Source organism: Aspergillus eucalypticola (assembly GCF_003184535.1).
Source record: "Aspergillus eucalypticola CBS 122712 chromosome Unknown BO83scaffold_1, whole genome shotgun sequence".
Taxonomy (NCBI): Eukaryota; Fungi; Ascomycota; class Eurotiomycetes; order Eurotiales; family Aspergillaceae; genus Aspergillus; species Aspergillus eucalypticola.
Window position 1 is genome coordinate 1464416 of NW_020290275.1, and position 22127 is coordinate 1486542.

Genomic DNA, 22127 nt, shown 5'->3' on the forward strand with positions numbered 1-22127 from the left:
CCTCAATCTGGATGGGAGCTTTGGGGGAGAAGGTGATAGCGGTGGTGGCGGGAGCAGTGGCAGCAGCGGGAGCAGCAACGACAGTGGAGACGACAGCGACGACGAGTCCAGCAGCACGAGCAGCACCAGCACCAGCACTGAAACGGCGGACGTGACCATGGGCGGAGCAGGCACTACCATCTACTACGAGTTCGTTCCCACCGCCGCGTCCACCAATTCTGCATTGCAATCATCGATCGATCAATACCTGGGATCCGTCTTCCGATCCCTCTACGGTAGTGAGGTAGCGGCCATCACCGCTACAGAAACCGGCACCGCTGCCGAAGCAAGTATCACTTCCAGCATCCCTCTTTGCGTAGAGGCCCAGGATCCTGACAGTGGATCGGATGACACCGTCTGCTCCTGCAGCGGGGGTAGCGGAAGTTACCCAACCCTCACTGTCGGGACCAACCCATGCGGATACACAGCTTTGCCGACCAAGACGACCACCAATGCATATCCTTACACCTTTACCCAGGCCGATGGCTGGATCGTCGGCTGCGCCTCCACGGGCATCATTGACGATGTGAGCTACTGCACTGGTTCTCGCACCACCGTGGGCGTCGACCGCACTATAGACCCGTACCCTTACACCTTCACTCAAGCGGACGGCGATATCGTCGCTTGTGCTACCACGGGCATCATCGACCATGTGAGCTACTGTTCTGGCTCCCGCACAACCATCTCTACAGCCTCAGCAACCGCTACGGAAACCTCCCAGGCCTTTGCCATTTGGCGCACCAAGACAGTGGAGAAGTCCTGTGTCAACTCCAATTGTATTACGGTCAACGACGGGAATAAAGTTATCGCTTCATCAGCAGATATCACCGACGGGGACTTCTGCGAGAACCTTGCGTATGAAGCGACCAATTCCAATACAGGGAAGGCCCTGACTACGAAGTTAGTCGCTGATTTCACCTTTTCCGACTGGTCTGTTTGTGGTGTCTCCGGAGGCTACTCCTGCACTGAGACATCGAGCACCTCGGGGGTGTGGGAGTGTGCTGATGCCGATGGAGGGAATACTGCTCGTTGTGTCAAGTCGACGGATAGTTCATCACCGTTGGTTACGTGCGAGGAGACTAGGACGGGTAACGGTGAGGATGTGTATTCATACTTGTTGGCTAATTGTACTGCAGAGTGGAGTTGTGCGGTGGATTTTTAGGGTGATGAGTGATGATAATGTAACATTATACTCTCTAAATTCAAAAGAGGTGGGCTGAATTTACTCCACTCACACAACTGCGCAGTTTTTTGCCCTTCTGGTGATAAGTAGAGTTTTCTACGTCCTCATGGTATTAAAGACACTTTTGCAAGGAAGTTTGAACCTCCTAGAAGCAGCCGCAGAAAATCACCATTTCAAGCAGTAATAGTATAATGTTATCATACTAACTAAATGCACCAATCTGGTCTTTGAGCGACATGGGCGGGCTGGATGTGCAGTCCAGCGAGTTGTTCAACTTTCCATAAGTCCTTTCTAATGTCGACTGCTTCAACTGTAAATACCTGTTCAATGTCTCGAACAACTATAGAATCAAAAAAATTCCACAGCATTGCAGACCAGATAGCATATGTTATAAAGCTATATTGTCTCTATCGCTAATGAGTAGATTTCCTTCTTTTGGTGCTGTGCACATGAATGTGTTGTGAGGCCCTCACGCCAGCGGAATTATAAAACCTGTATGTTGCATGAATAATTATAACCTCTGTTTATCTCTCTCAATTGTTGCTTGGAAAAAGACAACGTAAGAGATGTTTATAACTCTAATGACTGGGAGGGGACGGAATTCCTTGACTAGTTATTGGGTTGTGTAAGATAGTTCGAGCGTATTTGAATTGATTTTTCTCTACCTAAAATTAGTGGATAGCAAGTAGTGTTGTGGGACCCCCCGAAAGACAACCTCTATGAGTATTAGATGAGATAAATGCCTGGAAATCGGTGATAATCCGGGTCTTGTCTACGATAGGTTGGAAAAAAAAATCCCCCAAATTCCAAGTGAACTAGCACGCGCCTTGACCTATAAATGGGGCCTAGACTTCTTTCAACTGGGTCGGATAACTTATCATTTTCAGCTTCAAGCATCAAGTCTGGTCTCATCCCTTTTCAGTCCGACCCAGATAACTAGAATCCCAAGTTTCCGTGATTCACGGTCACCAATTATAGAAAGCAGCGATTCACCCGTATTTTCTAAGTCGCCCATTTGTCCTTTCTCCTCCCGACCAAAACGTTCTTCTTCCAGACCATCACCCTTAGTCTTTCACTTTCCCAGTCTCCTCCATCAATTCAACACACAATGAGCCTTTGGCACAGTTCAAGCTGCAAACGGCCAGATGCCAGTGTGGCAAGTGGTATTCCATGTTGCAATCATTGCTTCGCCATTGCGATCATCGAGCAAGAAAGAGAACTCACAGATTCACCACTGCCACTGAACGACCTATCTCATATTTCTCTGTGGCCATCATGCCTCAATTCAGATAACACAATTATATCAGAGGAGAGCACAGAACATGGCGACAGCGAACCTCCGACAGACTCTGAAGAGAGTCCATTCCCGACACTACCCTCCAAAGAGTGTCAGGTTGAATGCTGGCCCTTTCGATAGCCTGCTTCATATTGACCAGGAGGTGATGAACATCCCCAGTTGTCCAGCTGAATCATTTGAAGTCTTATCATATGCCCCGAGCCAACGAAAACGAAGACTCCGACAATTCCCACATTGTCTTCGTAGGCAAGTACTGGGACACTGTTCATGTATCATACAATTGCCAACAGGCGCTTCGCTTTATAAGGAACCAGGAGTTTGATCGACTCTTATGGGTTGATTCATTATGCATCGATCAGGCTAACCTCAAAGTAAAAAGTCAACAAACCTCTTTGAAACGAAAAATCTGCCAAAGGGGGTCTAAAGTCCTTGCCTACTTGGGTGAAGAAACATCCGACAGTCGAGAAGCTTTGGATTTTCTCAACAGCATCGCTGTAACAGGCTCCGAAGTGAGCACTGGCCATGAGCATATAAACAAAGATACTCGGAGAGCTTTAGGATTCTTCTAGAAAGACCATTGTTCACCAGACTATGGTTCCTTGTTGAAGCATTACTAGCTCGGAACCCTGAGTTACTATGCGGTGCACATTCAGCTACATGGCCTAAAGCGCCCTTTGCGTTGGCCAATGAAGACGTTCCTATACCCGACTGGCTTTTCTGGAATGAACACTGGTAGGGGCTTACCGATCGTGAACTTTTACCCATATTAGCCCAAGCATCCTCCTATGAATGTTCCGATCCGCGGGACAAGGTATTTGCCGTGCTTAGCTTGGTATCCCAGAGTGAACTTAAACCCGACTACACCGTTTCCGTTGAAAGTGTATACACCGGCCTATCTGCATACCTTATGGAAGTTTGCAATTCCATGGATGTTCTCGAATTAGCTGGTCTAACAATAAAGAAGACATTCGACCTCCCCTCCTGGGTCCCAGACTGGTCGCAAGCAGTATCCACGACCGCTACACCCATTTCAACAACGAATCAAAGACTCAACCGAAAAAACAATAAAGTCTCAGGCTCAGGTCATGTAATATTCCGATCCTACCTTGCCTTTGACAGTGAGAGCCACCTAAGTGCAGCTACGCCGATCTTGCGCACTTGTGCTATCAAGGTTTGCGGGTTAAGTGGCAGTATCAAGCGTGGTCCAACTCGTGTAAAGATCAGAATGACGCTTGATGAAAGAGCAACTCTATCGGTTTCCCTCCCAGATCGAGGATATAAGAAAGGGCAAGATAGTTTGTTCCTTCTCGGTGGATACAACAACCCTGTCATTCTCAGAGAAAAATCTGTCACGGGCTCTTATCATTTCGTATCGACCTGCGCACTTTCGCTCAGACAACCTCCTACCAGTAGATGGCTGCTGCCTTGGGCCAGTGAAAGGCCGAATGAGCGGTACATTGTTTCAGGACTGTCCCCAGAAGAAAATAGTTTGATTCGCGAATTCCATCTGCTCATGGAACAAACTACACATCAATCTGTCATCACCTTAGGCGATGACGAACTTCCCATCCCCTTCGCCAGCGTCAGAGACAGGGTCTTTAACTTTTCTCTATATCTGCAAAACCCGTTGCCGAAGCTTGAGAAACAATTGTGGGATAAATGGGAAGATTCAAACAGAGAGTTTGGATGGATGTTCCGTGATCAGCATGCAACATGGCAGTTTCTTCGACAAGTCAATTATTCGGAAGTTGCCGGGGGACAAGGAGAATTTGAGATGCTAGTGGACAAGTTCGATGACATCCAGACTACATTGTATTGCGGTGTGAAGTTGCCTTGGACATATTCATGGGATCTCTGTCGAATTATCTGGTCGTTTTTACGACCTTTGAATCCAGAACAAGTGGCTCAAGGACCACAATGGACTCCAGTGCTGGGAAGGATGATGACGGCTGTTCCTAAGATTATAGAATGGACAGAAACGACGGAACAGTTATTGAAGTTGTTTGAATATAGTCAAACTATATTCGGCGCCAGCTGGACATCATTTCCTGGGAATGAACTACCTCAGAAGTGGATTGAAAACTACGAAAATTTCTACAAGATTCTGGATATGGATATGAATTACTTCGTAGCAGACCTGAGGACATCACTGGATTTATCGTGTCACTGGGACGTACGAGAGTTCGAACTTATTGCCCGAGTTAGATGTCGTCTATGGGATCTCAACCTACCTCCCGAACTAGAATCAGGAAGTGCTAGTAACATAGCAGTGCATGCGGGCTCCAGATCCCTAGGATTGGAGTTATACGATGAGCAAATGGTAGACATCCTTTGACAGATCCGCTGACTCTGCTCTGACAAGTCTCTTCGGTTTAATATCCTGCGTCCTCGTCGGCTCCACCCTAGTTCCGACGAATGTATACCGCAAGGTCTGAAAAATATGAATTATAATCAGGGAAATCAAATTCATCATAGTATTCCCGTATGCAAGTTAACACGCGTGGAGAAACAGGGTCGGTCCTAGACAAGATAAGTTTGCATATCCCGTAGACTGGAGGAAGAAGAAAAAGAGGAAGAGGAAGAGAAAATGAGCAACTCACATATGATCTTCATTCTCATCCCTTACTTTGCTCCATATCAGGACAGCTGGCCGAGCTATATCAAAGACAATTTGCCGCACAGCAATATCCGGAGCAACCGAAACCACCACTGTGGACTCATCAACTTTGAGAAAGGCGTCGGGGTCTTCTACGATCTTGATTCCATTCTCCCCTGCAGCAAGTATATCATTCTTCTTGCATTCTGGGTCCTGTGCAAAACATGGAATAGCATCCTGTGACACATTGTGCATTTTGCAATATACGTCACGGAGAGTCAAAAGTAGAGCGTGCTGAAAAACCGATCGATCTTGTAGTTCAGGGTAGACTGTTGCGAAAGATCCGAGCGCAATCCCAACGATCTTGGTAATAGGGACAGTCTTTCTTGACATGAGCTTTACCCGAAGCTCTTGGCACTCTGTGGTGTTCTCCCAGATCTGGCGACATTCTTGTAGGAGCTTGCTTGCGTCATGTACTGAATCAACTGAACTGTTCAGGTACAGCTCCTTGGTGTAGATATCCCGTAGATACTTGTAATGGCCAATCTCGATATGGTTGTAGGGCAGATAATCCCCTAGGTTATCATCATCAAGTACTTCTTGCAGAGATGAATATGATATACAGGGGTTTCGGCTTCGCAGATCAAAGTCCGTGAGTTAAGGCAGCTTAGCATGAGAAATGTATCAATAAAAACACATACATAATGTACTCCATACCAGGCTCATCATGTGCTGGATAGACCTGCCCTATGAGTACTGGAAACTCAACAATTACTCCATCCAACACTGGCACACGTATACTCTGGATAACTCCATCGCGAGCATCCTGTATCTGCTGTTTGAGATCTTGGAACAACTCTTTGGTGTAGAATGGCTTCCCAGAGTCATACATCTCCTGGATATGGACAAATATTTCCTGAGGGGGCGGTAGAGGCGAAGGGTCAGCTCGGGTTGCTAGCCCGACCAAAGTGGAAATTGGGCTTGCGGCTCTTTCCATTGCGTCTCTTCAAGTGAAAATGTTTGCTGTGTGGGAAATTTGAATAAAGTGGAAGATGCAGGCGCGTAAACAGACACAAGATGGGCTAGGCTGCAGATTGGGGGGGTCAGTGCACCAGTCAGCTGAGAGGAAAGCTAGTAGTTGTTGTACTGCGAAAGGAAGTGCCACCAGCCGCTAGTGACGACCTTATATCTTTTTATTCTCCGAGAAAGCCCTCTGAAAGGTGGGTGGCTTATGTATAGTACTTAGCGCAGATATTCTAGGTACTTTTATGTCCTTGCGAATGGCACGGGAACATCCCGTTCGGTACAAGCCTGGCGGAAATCGCCATGTCGTCGGTGCAGACTTACGAACCATGGCTTGATATATAGAAAATCCGTTTGCATATTACAGCTAAATAAATCGGGAAGTTGAGCAATATCATGCAGGGTAATCAGAAACTGGGATATGCTGAACAACATAGGGAGCAGGTCAGAAAGCCTTGCATGTTATGTGGTGATGGTGAGCTCGTCACAGGCAACTTGTGAGTCTACGAGGCTTTCCCTATTTCCATACTAGTATATAGTGTATGGGATCATTTGGTATCATTTGGTGTTCAGCTATTTTCGTAAAGTAAATCGTAATATTTTGACTACTTTTACCCTCCATACCCGCTATGGTAGGGCTATAATTAATTTTTCTTTATTTCATATAGCAGATAAATGCAGCGTATTAATAAGAAGTCCTCGATGGTCTAACGGTCATGATTTCCGCTTGTCAATCCCTTTCGGGAACAAGCGCGGGAGACCTGGGTTCGACTCCCAGTCGGGGAGATTTCTTTTTTCTTTTTGCGTATCTTTGCCAGTTTTTTCTATCCATCTCAGGTTGAGGTTGTAATTTTGACACACTGTTTGTTGTAATAATGATTTTCTTTGGGATTTTCTTCAGATTCGTTCACTGATAATGAGATCTAAGTAAGTATGTCTACTCTATAAGTCTCCTCTGATTTACATTATTGTAGAGCGGGTGTTCTTTGTAGTACAAAGGGTGTGTTTTATAGGAAATTATAGCTGGTTTCGTTGAAATGATTCTTTAAATGCTGACGTGAGGTATTGTTGTAGCGTATAATAGTAAGTGCCGAACTTCGTCTTTATACCACCATCTCTAGTAAACACAGATGAAATGAGCGCGGATATAAGATATGTATCGTTATAACTGAGGGGTCATATGGCTGAGAAATCGTCACGTCATGGCAGCCTGCATTCGCCATGGTTGTAGTTATAATCAAACGCGGAGAGAATGCCAACCAGCTGAACAACCGTGGCAAGGACGACCAGGACATGAAATATTTGGTGAGAGCAACCGAAAATGTCAAGTCTCCCAGGTTTCATTGATTCTGGCATGCGCATCTATATTCACTTGTCATGATGGGACTTAGTTCTTAGGTCGGTGTACTAACAGTATAGAAAAGTGCACCTAGAATGAGGAGCCCTCCTTCGCCTAGGTAATATGGCATGCCGGACTGTACCATCATTTGGGCAAAGCCATAGATGCTGTACCGTGGATTAGAGGTGCGAAGCCAGATAGTCCAGTGCCGACAAAGGTGCCGACACGGAAGGTGCGCCAACAGGGTCCTTGAAACTTGGGGTTCACGAGGATCATTATTGTGATGCAGCTCAGTGAGATGATCTTCAAATCCCTATTAGATATTTATGTACCAAACGGTGCGGTAGGGAACCTACCATGCCCCAGTATATCCGTCGCAATAGAGGCTCGCAATAGAAGACCATGTAGATACCCGAGACGAAATCTCCCAGGGTCAGGACAATAATACCAACAAAGTCGAGTCGTAACCACAATTCCGAGACCTGGAGGGAGTGATTCATTAATGTGTGATAGGTAGTCGACAGACCCAAACATATAACAGCAGTCAGGAGAAAGAAGGCAAAGATGGCGTGGTCGGATAACGTGGCTTCTGGGTATCTGACTTGAAGATACTGATGGAACATGCCCTCTGCTGCGAGAAAGAAGACGGCTGGAACTAGATGCGAATAGATGTTCACGGTTTCATTGTGCAGATATAGCCAACTGGCGAAGCACGCATGGGTGGAATTGGAGACAGGTCGATAGCCGTGTCGAATAAATTCATTGTCTTGATACCATTCGGGGATCTCCTCGTAAGAGACAAGAATGGGGGCACCGTCATCGAAGAAGATTTTCTCCGGTGTTGCTGGTTCTTCCGCAATGGCTCCCGGGGGAAGAGGAGAAGGCTTCCGCTGGCGCGGGAGTGTTTCCGTTGTCGATGGATTGTCCGCGAATGTTGCTTGCATATCGCAAATTGTATCTTTCTTTTACTTTGAAGTAGAGCGTACAAGGTAATGAGAATGGTTGAGCGGACTGGGTCAATATTTTACTGGGCGGTTAGTTTTCTTTGGAGAGGAATCGAGCTTCTGTCACACCAGGCGCTTGACGGAAGAGTTGGGTGAGGGGGTGCCTCCCAGGAGTGGCGCATGCAAGATGAGGCCCACGAGCCTATCACAGGCGGATGTGCGCAGGAACAGACAGGGGGCCCCGGACGTAGTACTGTAGTGGTGCATGGGCGTGCCTGGGGTTGCTGTTTCATATAGTAGATGTAGTATGGTACCCCGGCACGTACTGATGTCTAGCCTCATCCTCTCTTCCTTTTAGCCGAGCAGAGCTCGTCCATTCAATCGACGTATATACCGTTAGAGATAAGATTCAATCCCCCCCCCCCACCGGTCCGAATGGCACTGATTGAGATACCTTAAGTCTACAGACCTGCCAATATATCGCATTTCCAGCTGAATATATCCTTCTCCTCCCGGCTGATACCAAACCACTGATCCCCAGGTAGCTCATGTGCTTTGAAAGCCCAAGCTTATACACCCAGTTGCACCATGCATTGACGCTCCATGGAAGAGACTTGATGCGTGCCTAATTGTCCTTCCTATGTGTTGCGACTTTGTTATATGCCTCGATCCATCTCATTGGCTGGAATTTCGGGTTCCCAACAAAGGCGGAGCTCATCCTCTGGCGAGTATGCAGTATGTTTCTGTTCGGAAACACTGTTGCGTTCTGGGTCTTCGAGACGTCAGCTGCCTGGTATCGGATAGGACGCTGGCAGCGCTTCTTTTGCAGAATCTTCTGGAAATCCAAGCTGGAAGACGTGGAGCAAGCGCGACTGACAAGGGAATCTGTCAAGGTCTCCAAAGTACTGCCACTGAAGGCCGAATTCTGGAGTATATTCCCCCTTGCTTGCACGTATGCTGCTGCAAGGTTATACTTGATCGTGGAGGCTTTCGTTGGGCTAAGAGCTTTGGAAGTCAGCGCTTATCGCACTGTGGATTGGACGACATTTCTGCCTCACCTCTGAAGACATGGATTATGCTTTAGCTATGGACGTGTACCATTTGACTCCCCATTTTCGGCTAGTCAACGGGGTGTTGCCATTTCCTTTCTTTCATCCAACTTATATTTCATTATCCTATTTCCCGTCTGCTCTTCAGAAGGGTCTGTCTCAATGACCAGTTATGTCAGTTTATCATGTTTCAGTCGAGATTGTGGTGACATCCAGCCGAATCAAGCTTCGAATCGCGCGACCGCTGGCGGATAGCGCAGAGGGGCCCAGATTTACCTTCCATCCTTACTCATCAGTCTATTATTGTTTTACTAAACTCCAATGAACTCTCATAATCATCAGTAGCAATCGATAAGACACAAAAAAAACAAAATAAGAAAACAACATTAATGACTTCGGTGGCGTCAACAAATCCCGAACTGGCATCTTATAACTTAGAGAATATGAGGTGTAAAGTCGGTCCGACCGCAATTCAGGCCCGCACGGCATTGTAGGGCATTGCACGGCATCAGAGAAACAGAGCACGACATGTTTGACCGAGATACGTCTCGGTTATGCAGGTGCGGCCAAGGAGGGGGTGACCTGCATACATACAAGGATGGCCCGGGAACTGTCGGCCTATCGCGGTTCAGGCTGAATATCAAATTAGCCGCTGCAAGAGCGGCTTTGTTATCGTCGGCCCGAAGTTGGCTATTCCAACCACGGCGGGGTTGTGCCAGGTGGCTTGAGAGCCGAGTATTAGCATTTGCGAGTCATGAGGTGCATAATAGTATGATTGGCTGTTTTAGGGGTTGTGAACGGTTACGTTGTGCGACCGTGTGTGGAACGTGGTGTTGGTGCTAGTTAATGGTGATTTGGGTGAGTCATTCGGGTTAGCTGGGGATGAAATGGGGGAACACAAAGACACACTACATTTGAGAGGGAGGAAGATAGATGTCACTGACAAAATAGATTCTAAAAATCTAATCTATGGTCTTCTATACTCTAATTGGTATCCATTGCTAAGCAAAAGCAAAGCACGCTATAACTCCAAGCCCAGACAAGTAAACAAAGGAAATAGTGACTGGCACACATTACTTCCGAACATCGTGGTCGTTGAAGCCCGCTTCAAGGACATGATAGGGGAAGATACATTGAGGTAGGAAAAAGTGAAGGAGATAGTAATATGGACTTCACGACCAGAAGCCGGCGTCAGGTCAAGGCTCTCAACCGGATGAGAGCGCGCCAGTCTCGAACGGACTGGCGGGATGAATAGGACTGACAAGAGACTCTGACGGGCAGTCTAGGTGACGGTGAAGCACCATGGGTATGGGCGCGGGTACCCGAAATGGCGTGATTACCACAAGCAGAGATGGATATCATCATACTATGGGTAGTAGAGGTTGGTGGCGAAACCGATAAGCACTAGCAGTGGGGGTTTAAACCGAGAGACGAGCAGGCGAAGAGATGGACGGGCTTCAAGTGACGACGGTAACTCTAGACTGAGCTAGATGCACGTTGTTCTTGCGAGGGAAAAGCTTCTCCAAGCACTTGCGACCCTTATCGAGCAGACTCGATTTCTCGCTGGGTTTGGGTGATACCGTCACCCGTGGGGCCGCAGCGGACTTGGAGCTGCTGCGGGACGATCGGCGCGACGGTGGCGGCGGGAGGACTTCGTGATCAAGGAGCTCCTCGTCGCTGTCATCGTCCATGGCCATGCCCATGGAGCGGATGTGGACGCGAATGTCTCGCTTGACCATAGCCATGGACTTGGCGTGGATGTGGGCATGGCTGAGGCAGCGACGAAGATCGGGTTCCTTGGCACTGCTTTCCTGGTCATATTTCTCGCCGGAGAGCAGGCTGAGACGGAGGTGCAATGAGGTTCTTTCCAACGGAGAAGGTCGTCTAGTGCGAGGCGCGGGGGAAGGTGATCTGGAAAAGCGGGAGGAGGAAGTGTAGGACATTGTATGGTCTAGCGTAGTTCTGTGTTGCCTCTCTGCTGCGTGTGCTAATGGAGGAGCAGATGCAGAGTCCCGCACCCGAAATGGGAGAGGGAAGGGCGAAAGAATCGAAAGGTCCGGAGAAAAGAAGGAGCTTTGGCTTTTGCTTGTCTGAATGTCAAAAGAATTCTCTCCGAGCTGGTCGGGGAAGGTCTATATACATTTTGACAGGGTGGAGGATGAGCAAGCTTGATAACCGCCAGGTCATGGGACAGGAAAACCTGGTGGGCGAACGCTCTAGAACTCGGTCTGCCAAAGCCAAATCGACGTTGCGGTGGATCGCCCGGTGGAGACCGACTGTTCCAGCCCGCAATTCAGGCCGACAAACACAGCCCAATCGCGGGTCCCTCCTGGCGAACCTGCTCTTTTCTGCTGTTCCTGAGACGCGTCTGATGATGCAGTCAAACTTGGAGCCAATGGGCTGCGTGTGAACAATGCATCTGGACTCGAAACAATCATAGTCAAGTCAAATATTATACAATCTTGAAACAAAAAATCAAAATTGTAAAAGGGACCGCATCAGCCATTGAATCATCATGAAGGAGCGCCAATGTTCCAGAAGCCCATCCAGACAGTCCGTGCACGGGCACGTGGGACTGATAAGCTCGTCGGCTTTTTCTTTTTGTTAGCTTTTCTATTTTAGATTTCTTGTGTCTGTTTTTGTTTTTGTCGGTGGTCTTTTTTTTTTTTTCTATTCTCGGAAACTTAGTGGAGATTTCTGTCACCGTCTCAGTTTCTCGACTCGCTTGTCACAGTCACACTCAGAGTCACATCCACCCATTCACTGATTGATTTTCATGGTTCCCTCCACTTCTCCCCCCCCCAGTCTGGATTGTCGAAGATCACTCTGGTGACACATCCAATTCGTACCACCACAGCCTCCACGACATGCTCTGTACATAGAAACATCGTACGTACCCCGGTGGCGATCCCTCCCACCAGAGCCGGTGCTATCCGCAGATCCCATCACGTCTGTGGCAAATGCGACCGCCGGCTTATCTTGCGTGATAAGACGCTAACGTGGGCGATCCTGTTGACCAGGAACTCCCGTCATAGGGCCCTGATAATCCTTGTCTCCTGTCTATCACGATCGATTTCATAGAACGGTCGCAGACCTGTCGCTTACCCTTTGGGTTGCTTTTGTGACTGACTATTAGCAATGTCAATGCTTCTGTGCTCTGCATATGCACTCCACTCTTTTACATCACATGAATGTCACCAATGAGGGATTTCCATTCAGGGTTATCGCTGGACAAATATCCTGATTAAGGGGAGATGTCATTCAATTACTTACTAGCTACCCACCATCTGCAATAGATGCTGTCGCGGGCAGAGGTCATAGCTCCAATTTTGGGCATTCATGACTTTCTTCAAAACTATAGCTAATATTTTCATGCAAGTTTCAGGCTAACACTACCCTCATCAATTCATCTCCGTGCACCACCACCACCTTGTCTTCAATTTCTGGTTTCTACAGCGGCACACAATTCCCATCGCGGCCATTTTGCGCGCCAACGCGCCCGGACCATGGTCGCAAAAGGGGCGAAAAGTCAGTCAGCGCAACAAAGCCAGGGCCAACCAACCGAAAAAAAAAAGTGGTGGCTGGGAGGGAAAGAGGAGTGCCAAAGGCAATAGTGCGCGAAATTCCAAGAAATGTTTGTTTGGCATTTTCTGTTCTAGTCTTTAGCTCTCTTGCCCCTCTCTGTCCCTCTAACTCTCTCCTATTCTTCCGCGCCCCTCCCCGGTCTAGCCAGGAGATTAAACTCTTAGGTTTTTGATCCCACAAAAATTTTCTCAGCGAGGTACTAGTCTCACTGTCTTACCATTGGCTCGTACACTATCTCCTATCCGGTGTCCTGGAAATGCGCCACTGCTGCCGTGGATGCTTACCAGTCGGACCCCTCGGGTACAAAAACTTTATCGGACGTACATACTGGATGAGGTGTATGTTTGCCATAACCACCTACTGCACAGGCACTTCACAATCATCAAATCCTCAAGCTCTTACGGTCCATTAACTGGTCTAGAATTTCCCTAGGAATGCTGATAAGCTTCTGTCTGCAGCAGTGTCTAAAGAAGTTCTTGCAAACGCTGATAGGCTTGCTGGCCCCACGTGCCTAGACCAACCGCCGCGGAAGAGGTCAATCACCAAGCATGCCCTCAATGAAATGGGCATGGCTTCGGGATTTGACCATGTCGCACAAATGGGAGGGTGACACGATCGGGGATTGACCGCCGAGATTAACGGTGTGGGCTACGACTCAGTCATATGGCGCAATATCTCCCAGGCTTCCAAGTGGATTCGCTGAAGGATTGCCGGCTAGTCTTTGATAAAGGAAGATTTTGATCAACGCAAGCCTTCTAAAGGGGCCGATAGTGAACAAGCGCATTGGATCTCGGCATCATTGCACTTTGTGTGTCAGCTTACCGACATAAGTCGCCCAATTGTTGCGACGCTGCTGATTTCCTTCAGGAAACTAACCACAGTGGTATCCCTGCATGGATGCCAAAGTTCAATTGACTGTGGCGGGACTGATCCATGTGACCATCTATTGACCCCCTCCAGCAGTGGAGACTTTGGTAGTGTCTCGTCATCAAGGAGGGTAGCAACTTCAATAGACTGGCGGGTCTTGGAGATGATCCTCCCTAATGGGCATATTCATGCTGCCATCCCTGTTTTTCAACCTGCCTGGGCATCACCCCGACTTGCGGGTTTTTTCCGGTCGCTGTCCTCGGCAACTAAATTTTGCTTGAATCGGATGATGCAATCTGTCGCTTGCGCGGCGTGTTGGTGAGTATAGACCTTCTGCCATCTGGCAAGCTCGGCTCTTTTGTATGTAGTCATGCGCGGATGGCGCCCATTTCATGGCATTTACTGATAACACATGTCCTCACAATTTGACCTGATGGTATACGGTCGCTTGTCATCTAAGCACTCGCCAATGGGAATGGATTGGGCGTAAGTTCAATCTATTGAGACCCAGAGGCCACCATATTCGTGTACCAATCTGAGGTGATATCCACGGTGTAGCAGGAAAAGGAATGGTGAACGACATGCACACGAAAACAAAGTACAGCTGATGATTTGTCCTAGCCACTATATATTACGCAATATGGCAGCTTGACAGAATTGTTTCTGTTCCCTTTTCTCATAAGAAGAGCAGAGTACCATGTAGGGCAAAAATAGGGACGGCGCGACTGCGATTGTGCGTTTCGTCTAATGGTTTTTTACTAGGTGCAGTCCCTGGTCCCGATCGGCCTATAACTAAACGGCTCGGCAGCAGCCGTCCGACAAACTAGCCGTCTCTCACTCTTTCCATCCCCACCTCTCATCTTTCCATTCTGCTTTCTTCTGGCTGGATTCAAACCACGGTCGCTAAGCTATGTGGGGCCTGATCAAAGTAATACTATGATGATCCAACGGTGCTTAAATTCTCAGAGACAGATCGTCCATCGGCAATTTCAGAATGTTCTATCGCTCACTCTGGTCTACAAAGAAGTGAGGTCATCTCTTGACCTCCCCTGCAAGGCGAATGAATATGACAAGCTTTGCTCTCTGAATTGAACCAAATGGGCAACCACCCAGTTGGCATCAATCAAACATCTATCTGTGCTAACAGGCTACGTTCTGGTTTATAGATGACTGCAATGCAAAGCTCGGTTGATAACATTACACAGCAGAGTAGTCCTACGGTTCACTTGGACGCAAGGGTCGGCCACATACAGAGTCATGTGAGCGCAGAAGGTTCCCAAAGTTCAATGGAAAGACCACTAAAGGCTCCAGCTTGGAAGATCCAGCTTCCCCTGTGTTCTAAGCAAAGATGGCTACTACCTGAAAAGTGACGAGCTTCAAGAGATTGAGCCGGAGGTGAACAAATGATCGGTTGCTTCGCCGGCCTTGCCGTGTTGTTTTTTGGTTTGAGTTGGGGGGAGGGGGGCAGGGGGCGGTGACTGAATAAGTCTTTAGACTCTGCATCTGCTGACCTTAGTCTGGTCTGATAGAATCACGTCGAGCCTTATAGTGTTTAATTGTCGGACAATAAACCTACAAATAGTCTTTGTACTGGCCCAGTCCAGTAACAACACCTGGCCAGATCATGCAGCGTTCGCATCGCTGCTGCGGGCACGCCCACACCTTCCCGACCGACCACTCCTTTCTACCTACCATCTACGTCTTGTTCTCCCGTTTGCTCTGGATAAAATCTTCTCAACAAGAATCAACCAACAATCACCTAAATAAAACAACAGACGAATTTGCTGCTTCTCTTGCTTTTGCATCAACGAGACGAACACCCCAGTCCGAGATGACCATAGCAATAGCTGCTTCGTCACGCTGCTTCATCAGCTGCCAAGTAGTAACCAATAAGAGGCTTATGCTGGGAGCTAAGCTATAAATGATCTCCTTTGCATTTTCTGCCGCCCTTCTTAGGAGGCCGACAACGAAGCATAGTGCGATCCTCTTCTTCTGGTCACTGACAACACCTTGGTCGTCCTCAGACCAATGGGCGATTTCTGATGTGCATAACGACAAGCTCTATTGACAGCATGATCAGTATTACAATATGGTGCTGTGGTCCTCGGGGTCCCATATTTGGCTCCTCAACAATCTTCGCTCAAGGTGTTGACCATGGCTGTTCCCTCGGATAACGATGCTTCGTCAATACGTCCCCTGTCCGCAAATCACATAGCTAAACCAAATATTGTAGAAACAAAGAAACGCTCGGCTGCTCAGGATGCTGCTTTTCCATCTTCTCCTGCACCCGATGGAGGCATCGTTGCCTGGGTACAAGTAGCTGGCGCTTTCTTCCTTTTCTTCAACTCCTGGTCGGTCTGCTGGATCATCCCTGTGCAGTCCCGTTAACTGACCCCGAGGACTATAGGGGCATAATCAATACATTTGGCGTTTATCAGAGTTACTACGAAACCAGACTGCTGAAAGGTTACTCCCCATCCTCTATAGCCTGGATCGGAACAGTTCAAAGTTTCCTCTTACTTTCACTGGGATTTGTCGTTGGTCCGATTTTTGATAGAGGATATATCAAGACTTTGCTGATAGGAGGCACGTTTCTGGTCGTGTTTGGACTGATGATGGCCTCAATATCCAAGGAATACTACCAATTCTTTCTGGCTCATGGCGTCGCCGTGGGCATCGGTTCTGGCCTTCTCTTCATCCCTAGCCTTGCCATACCCGTCACATACTTTACCTCCCGACGAGCCTTTGCCGTTGGAACTGCTGCATCAGGGGGCAGTGTCGGTAAGTCCTGATTCGATTGATTTCATTAAATTATACTCACTTGAAATTTACATGCTAGGCGCTGTAATCTATCCCATCGTGTTTCACAAACTAATCGACCGCGTCGGATTCGGCTGGACAACCCGTATAATTGCCTTTATTGCTTTAGCCGGCCTCCTCTTCTCCATAGCGGTGATGAAATCACGCCTTCCTCCTCTTGAAAAGACTCGGCGGCTCCTTGATCTCACGGCCTTTCGTGAAGTTCCTTTCGTTATCTACTGCCTCGCGCTTTTCTTCGACCTTGTGGGCCTCTACTTCCCCTACTTCTATCTCCCGACCTATTTCACCATTTATCTCCACGCAGGCGATAACATATCCTTCTACATCCTATCCATTCTCAGCGCCTCTTCTTTCTTCGGTCGGATTGCACCCAACATGCTCGCTGATCGTCTGGGACCGCTGAATGTCATGATTATGGTGAGTCTTGTGGTCACTATCCTCGCATTCGCATGGATGGGCATACACAATAACGCTGGCGCCATCGTCTTTGCTGTTATCTATGGCTTCCCATCCGGAACGATTGTCGCCCTAATGCCTCCGGTTTTGGCGGGTTTGTGTCCGGACATGGCTCTAATGGGGACGTGGTTGGGCATGGCTTCTGTGTTTTCGGGGCTTGGCATTCTCATTGGCAATCCTATTGCGGGAGCGTTATTGGATCTGGAACATGCCGTTTTCTGGAAGGGGCAGCTGTTTGCGGCTGTTACGGTAGGAGCTGGGATGGTATTTTTTGTGGCGTTGAGGTTGTGGCAGTGGAAGGACGGAAAAGGGTGGAAGGTCTGACCGGAACCCAATGAGAGTTTCATTTGCGGTTCAAATGAGAACGATCGATAACACAACAAGATACGGAGTGCTAAATTGCTCTATCATATACTACGTACGTACATCTGAGCTCAGCCATTAGCATCAATTTAAAAGACGGAACCTGCAATTACATAACATCAGAAAACTGGCTAACCAACCCACGTCGAGGTGATACGATGAGCTTGCCAGTCATGTGGCTGGTTGACCCAAAAGTAACTATAGACGGAGCGACATCAATACCGCGTACTTGCTTACTTTCTGTTTAGAAACACAGCCCCAGATCCGCTCAAAAAAGTTCTCTCTGGTCTCTCGCATCTTCATTCTCACCCCACATCAAGTCCCACCCCCTTGCGAATACTTCCTTCGCACCGGTGCGCTCCAACCGGGCCGCATCCCACATAACATACCCCCACCTGTGGAATTCATCAGGTATGTAGCTTCCTAACATATTGCTGTATGTTCCTTTCCACAAAAGTGTCCATGCCAATGGCGGATACGCTCCTTCCGAGTAGTCGTTCACCCTATCACCCCGGAAAGGCAAAGGCTCTCTTCGCTCCTCCTTCTTATCTCGCTCGGACGGTGCCCTAACTCGACGCCCACTTTGTGCCGCGTGGGTGAACGCGCCATGAACATCTCCTTCAAGGAAATCCTCGAGCCAAAGAACCAAGGTCTGCTCCATTATGTTGACTAATTCCGAGTGCTCCTGGACCTTGAAAAAGATAGTATACAAACGCTCGAGGCCTTGTGTAATAGTCCCGATTAGAAAAGCATGGCTGTGCTCTTTTTATTCGCGGGTTGTCTGCCAGTTAGCTAGGTTTCTACAGCAGAATAAACACAATAAAAAGCTTGCATATATTTAGAGGCTCACTAACGTGGTATATTCACTGCCCCGTCCGGACTGGGCGGTCTTTCCTGATCATCAAACCGTGGGTTCTTCTCACTGAAATCCCAGCTCACAGCATCATGAATCTCACGACATTTTGTTTCCGCAAAGATATTGATGCAATTGATCTCCTCTACTTCCCATGGTTCCCATAAATCTTCGAGTAGCTTTAAAATCTCGGTATCACTGAGTTGAAAGTCTATCCTGAAAAGATCAAGCTTGTCCTTGTTGGGTCCGATGCCGAATACATTACTACATAACTGGAAGCGATACAGAGAGCGGATTATCCTAAATTCTTCCGATTCACTCAGGCCTTCGTCGATCTTGGTATGTGTTGCTTCCCGCTCTTCGGCTAGATTTCCTAATGCCCACGCAGAATAGTGCCGTGAGAAAGGTTTCAAGACCGAGAGATAAAAAGTTACCATATCTATGGCATCTTTCAATGTGAGTCCTGCCGTTGGAATCTGAGTGACGGGCCGAAAAGCGCCGCTTTGTGAGTGTCTCGAATAAATCATGGATTCTATCGTGGTTGCGTGTCTGCGAGAAGCTCACTGAGCTAGTCTCTTGGAACAATACAAGCTTCGAAGAAAATGCTGCCCAGTGTGGTTGCTAGGCTGTTGAGGAGAAGGCGCTTGCGATCTAGAAGATACTGGTCATGATAAATGGGCGATGCATGAACTAGTGACTTAAGCCCTTCCACATTGAGTAGAAAGAGAATGTGGACTCTAATTTCTGGTGGCAGGTTTCAAGTTGTATATGTGAGTTCGAACGGACCATGTTATTTGTCGTTGAACTTTCAGGAGTTTGATCGGCCAGGGATGAAGCCATGAGAGGACTGATGATGCAAGAAGGTCTTAGAGAGGCAAAGGGGGGTCTTTGAGAAACAAAAAGAAGTTTGAATATCTAGTATAGGTTCTGAGAAGTTGTTCGAAGGTGAGGGGATCCTCGAGTCCCTGACAAGCAGCCTGATCTTCTTTTGCTTGGTGTTTCGTTAAGCGCCAGGAACAGCTACAAATACTCTTTCGCCACTCCAACATGGGGGGCTGGATTTGCTGATGACTAAAATAGAACTCTAGTGGTTAACTTGCCTCAATACTATCTGTCGGGAATATAGGCGGCGCCAAGCGCGATGGAATATAGTCCAATTATTGGTGCTCGTATGTCTGGAGTGACTGCTATGCGCCGTCGCAGGAAAATGCATGACTGACTACAGATATCTACACAATGATACACACTACTGATACGCCGTATAATGCTCCTAAATGCGTGTACCAAGAAAGTAACCCTTCATACTGGGTCTCGACAATTCAGTGGTACCAAACCTCAATCATTGAGGGTATCCGGTAGCCCTTCGTGACTCGTATATTTGAGCCGAACACATTACGGATGAGTTGAGCGAGGAAGCACTATCGGGGAAATTCATTGAGACTGCAATTACATAACATCATTAAACCATAATATATTCGCGTCTACTCCGACTTCAGACTCTGGCGCAACTCCTCGCGCTGGACGGCTCCAAAGCGCAGGTTACCGACATCAAAGATCTGCAATCCAGTTAGTAAGCTTCAATATCGCCGTCAGCAGCAAATGAATACACTTACAGCGTAAATACTCTTCAAAAAGGTATCTCCCAGAATATCCATGGTCATATCACCACGACTCTGGATTCCTCCGTATACATAGCCCGTCTTCGCCTCCGAAAAGGCCAGGTCCTCCTTTTGCACCACAAATTGCTTCTCGCCCACGGCGAAGGACACAGTGGGTAGCTTATCCTGCGCCGTATCGGTCGGATAGATCCAGCCCTGGACTTCCTGGTCATAATACGCGCCGTCAATTGCGCTATAGATCGCCTCACACGTGTCATCGTCCACCAACGCCAGCGTGGTGCCAGTATCAGCAATGGCGGTGTTACCCGACCGGTTAATAGTCTTTCCATTTACCGTTGCAGAGGTCGAGTTGAAGAGCCAGAAGCCTTGGCTGTTATCGACAGGGGTGTAGTAGACCTCTTCGCCTGCCGTCTTCACCAGATCCTGATCAATGAAGCCAAAGGTGTAGAAGGACTCGTCATCAGTGTCCCGCCAGGTATCCAGCTTAGCCGTAAACAGCTCAGCTGACTTCGGAATGTCATCCTGCAGGATCATGTTCTCGACGGGCGTTTTCACGGACTTTGGCTGCACAGTGTTGATGTTGCTGAATGCTAGACCGAGCAATCCGTCCCCTTCGCCTTGGGCGAATGTGCTGGACATCTTCTCTGCCAGCTCGACGGCTTGGTTCTTGACTACTACGCCGCCGATGTTGACGTCGTCGGTGCCGACACTCCCTGATGCGGAGGAACCATCTCCATACGAGATTTCCCAAGATTCACCTTCCAGGGTCTTGAAGGTGCTCGATTTGGACGAGTCGAAGATGGCATGAGTCTTGTTCTCAGATAGAAGGGTTGAGGGAAGTTTGTTCGACCAGACCTACATCTGTCAGTACCATGATTCTTATGTAGCTCTTTCATAATGGAGATGTACCCAGAGGTCAGCGGAACCAGTGTCAAAGTCCAACTTCAGGTTCTGCGCCGGGGTTCCGATACCCACGGTTGCCAGGTACATGGAGTCGTTCTGCACATCTTCGGCCGGGACATCGCCAACCTCATCGCTGGTGGTGCTCTTCTTCCGCACCAGCTGGCGAATATGAGCCCGACCTCCGATGGGCTTTTCAGTGTACGGACGGCCGGTCTGTTGGATGGAGCTGCTGAGGGTGTAGGGACCAGGCTTGGTGGGTTGGAAGCGGTACTTGCGGATCAAGTGTACGTAGGACTTGGTGCCTGAACGCTTGTAGTTGAGGTTAGGGATGAGCTTGATTTTGGTAGCCATGATGGAAGATTATTGATCAGAGTGGAAGGCAATTGGTATGAAAGAAAATGAATATGAGATGAAGAGAAAATGACGAGAGAGAAAGAGAGAAACCTCTAGCCTTTTAAACCACCTACCCAGCCAGCAGCTAACTAACTAATTACTAGCTGGCTAGTGAACTAAGTAAGTGACCCAAGATTGAGACGTCATTCTCTCCCCTCCCGTCCAGCGTAGCGACATGCATCCACTGACAGGCTCGGCAGCCGACCCTTTCAGCTGGCCCTGGAATCTCGCCCCCAGTCGGGTGATGCAAATTGATTGAATGATTGGTTTCAGCTGATCGCGAGATCGGCGCCGATGACGCGATAAGCCCATGACTTATCTTATCGCGGAGACCCAGAACAGGGACATTCATCGCACTATTCAGGCCGAGTTGTGTTAGGGCCAGTTAGTGGCGTGGTGCGACGGGCCTGTCATCTTGTCCCGTTGGTCTTTCAAGCTCCGGTGATCGTCAAGCTTGGCGTCTCCTCCCCGAATTGCTTCAGGTCAGCCACTATCAGTGGCCCCCGTGTTATTGGTGGGATTGCTTATCATCATTACGCAGGTCTTCTTCATGATGTGATGTGATTTATTTTGTTGGTGTCGTGTGTGTGTGGACTGTCTGTCACGTCGCCACTATCTCATCCTCTTCTCCCTTCCCCATGATGGCACTGAGATTCTGTGCCCTTATTTTTGTTTCTTATCCCGGGCGGCCCGGCCCTAACCGGGTGGCTCTGTCTCCATCTTCTGTTTTTTAATAGCATATTCTTACACAATTCCTGAGGAACGAAGAGATGGCGACACTGTACAATTGAGCGATTT

At 48.3% G+C, this 22127-nt stretch overlaps 8 protein-coding genes and 1 non-coding gene across 9 annotated transcripts; 4 read left to right on the forward strand and 5 right to left on the reverse strand.

Annotated features, from left to right (window-relative positions):
- Positions 1-2330: 2330 nt before the first annotated feature.
- BO83DRAFT_443532 (uncharacterized protein) lies at positions 2331-4854 on the forward strand (the record flags this gene model as incomplete). The annotated part of the gene is made up of 3 exons (XM_025536448.1): positions 2331-2615; positions 2687-3028; positions 3256-4854. 3 exons carry the CDS (start codon positions 2331-2333, stop codon positions 4852-4854), a joined length of 2226 nt encoding a protein of 741 aa, XP_025393521.1.
- A 261-nt stretch (positions 4855-5115) lies between these two features.
- BO83DRAFT_443534 (uncharacterized protein) lies at positions 5116-6126 on the reverse strand (the record flags this gene model as incomplete). The annotated part of the gene is made up of 2 exons (XM_025536449.1): positions 5817-6126; positions 5116-5749 (listed from the first exon to the last, which is right to left on the reverse strand). Exons 1-2 carry the CDS (start codon positions 6110-6112, stop codon positions 5116-5118), a joined length of 930 nt encoding a protein of 309 aa, XP_025393522.1. The 5' UTR covers positions 6113-6126.
- Positions 6127-6834: 708 nt separating this feature from the next.
- On the forward strand, positions 6835-6924 carry BO83DRAFT_t6. Its single transcript has one exon. It is a non-coding gene; the product is annotated as a tRNA-Asp (tRNA).
- Positions 6925-7208: 284 nt separating this feature from the next.
- On the reverse strand, positions 7209-8432 carry BO83DRAFT_433506 (hemolysin-III family protein). The gene is made up of 3 exons (XM_025535692.1): positions 7834-8432; positions 7551-7780; positions 7209-7500 (listed from the first exon to the last, which is right to left on the reverse strand). Exons 1-2 carry the CDS (start codon positions 8419-8421, stop codon positions 7622-7624), a joined length of 747 nt encoding a protein of 248 aa, XP_025393523.1. The 5' UTR covers positions 8422-8432; the 3' UTR covers positions 7209-7500; positions 7551-7621.
- A 726-nt stretch (positions 8433-9158) lies between these two features.
- On the forward strand, positions 9159-9485 carry BO83DRAFT_422539 (uncharacterized protein; the record flags this gene model as incomplete). The annotated part of the gene is made up of 1 exon (XM_025535045.1): positions 9159-9485. The coding sequence occupies one exon, from the start codon at positions 9159-9161 to the stop codon at positions 9483-9485; it is 327 nt and encodes a 108-aa protein (XP_025393524.1).
- Positions 9486-10620: 1135 nt separating this feature from the next.
- BO83DRAFT_10585 (uncharacterized protein) lies at positions 10621-11608 on the reverse strand. Its single transcript, XM_025525891.1, has one exon. It carries the CDS (start codon positions 11411-11413, stop codon positions 10928-10930), a length of 486 nt encoding a protein of 161 aa, XP_025393525.1. The 5' UTR covers positions 11414-11608; the 3' UTR covers positions 10621-10927.
- A 4468-nt stretch (positions 11609-16076) lies between these two features.
- BO83DRAFT_422541 (MFS general substrate transporter) lies at positions 16077-17522 on the forward strand (the record flags this gene model as incomplete). Its single annotated transcript, XM_025535046.1, has 3 exons — positions 16077-16273; positions 16330-16703; positions 16762-17522. 3 exons carry the CDS (start codon positions 16077-16079, stop codon positions 17520-17522), a joined length of 1332 nt encoding a protein of 443 aa, XP_025393526.1.
- A 307-nt stretch (positions 17523-17829) lies between these two features.
- BO83DRAFT_404860 (uncharacterized protein) lies at positions 17830-19314 on the reverse strand (the record flags this gene model as incomplete). The annotated part of the gene is made up of 5 exons (XM_025533756.1): positions 19197-19314; positions 19077-19158; positions 18900-18982; positions 18416-18877; positions 17830-18323 (listed from the first exon to the last, which is right to left on the reverse strand). The coding sequence occupies exons 1-5, from the start codon at positions 19252-19254 to the stop codon at positions 17830-17832; spliced, it is 1179 nt and encodes a 392-aa protein (XP_025393527.1). The 5' UTR covers positions 19255-19314.
- A 342-nt stretch (positions 19315-19656) lies between these two features.
- BO83DRAFT_374307 (pepsin-like aspartic protease) lies at positions 19657-21482 on the reverse strand. Its single transcript, XM_025530163.1, has 3 exons — positions 20943-21482; positions 20028-20888; positions 19657-19970 (listed from the first exon to the last, which is right to left on the reverse strand). The coding sequence occupies exons 1-3, from the start codon at positions 21285-21287 to the stop codon at positions 19896-19898; spliced, it is 1281 nt and encodes a 426-aa protein (XP_025393528.1). The 5' UTR covers positions 21288-21482; the 3' UTR covers positions 19657-19895.
- Between the last annotated feature and the right edge of the window lie 645 nt (positions 21483-22127).

Bases quoted from the DNA above. Each gene is read 5' to 3' on its own strand.
- BO83DRAFT_433506 (XM_025535692.1), bottom strand. From the start codon at position 8,421: ATGCAAGCAACATTCGCGGACAATCCATCGACAACGGAAACACTCCCG. The intron at 7,781-7,833 runs GTAGGTTCCCTA...AGGGATTTGAAG, and splicing joins GACGGATATACTGGGGCATG to ATCATCTCACTGAGCTGCAT.
- BO83DRAFT_10585 (XM_025525891.1), bottom strand. From the start codon at position 11,413: ATGTCCTACACTTCCTCCTCCCGCTTTTCCAGATCACCTTCCCCCGCG.
- BO83DRAFT_374307 (XM_025530163.1), bottom strand. From the start codon at position 21,287: ATGGCTACCAAAATCAAGCTCATCCCTAACCTCAACTACAAGCGTTCA. The intron at 20,889-20,942 runs GTACATCTCCAT...TGACAGATGTAG, and splicing joins CTGGTTCCGCTGACCTCTGG to GTCTGGTCGAACAAACTTCC. The intron at 19,971-20,027 runs GTAAGTGTATTC...ACTGGATTGCAG, and splicing joins TTTTGAAGAGTATTTACGCT to ATCTTTGATGTCGGTAACCT.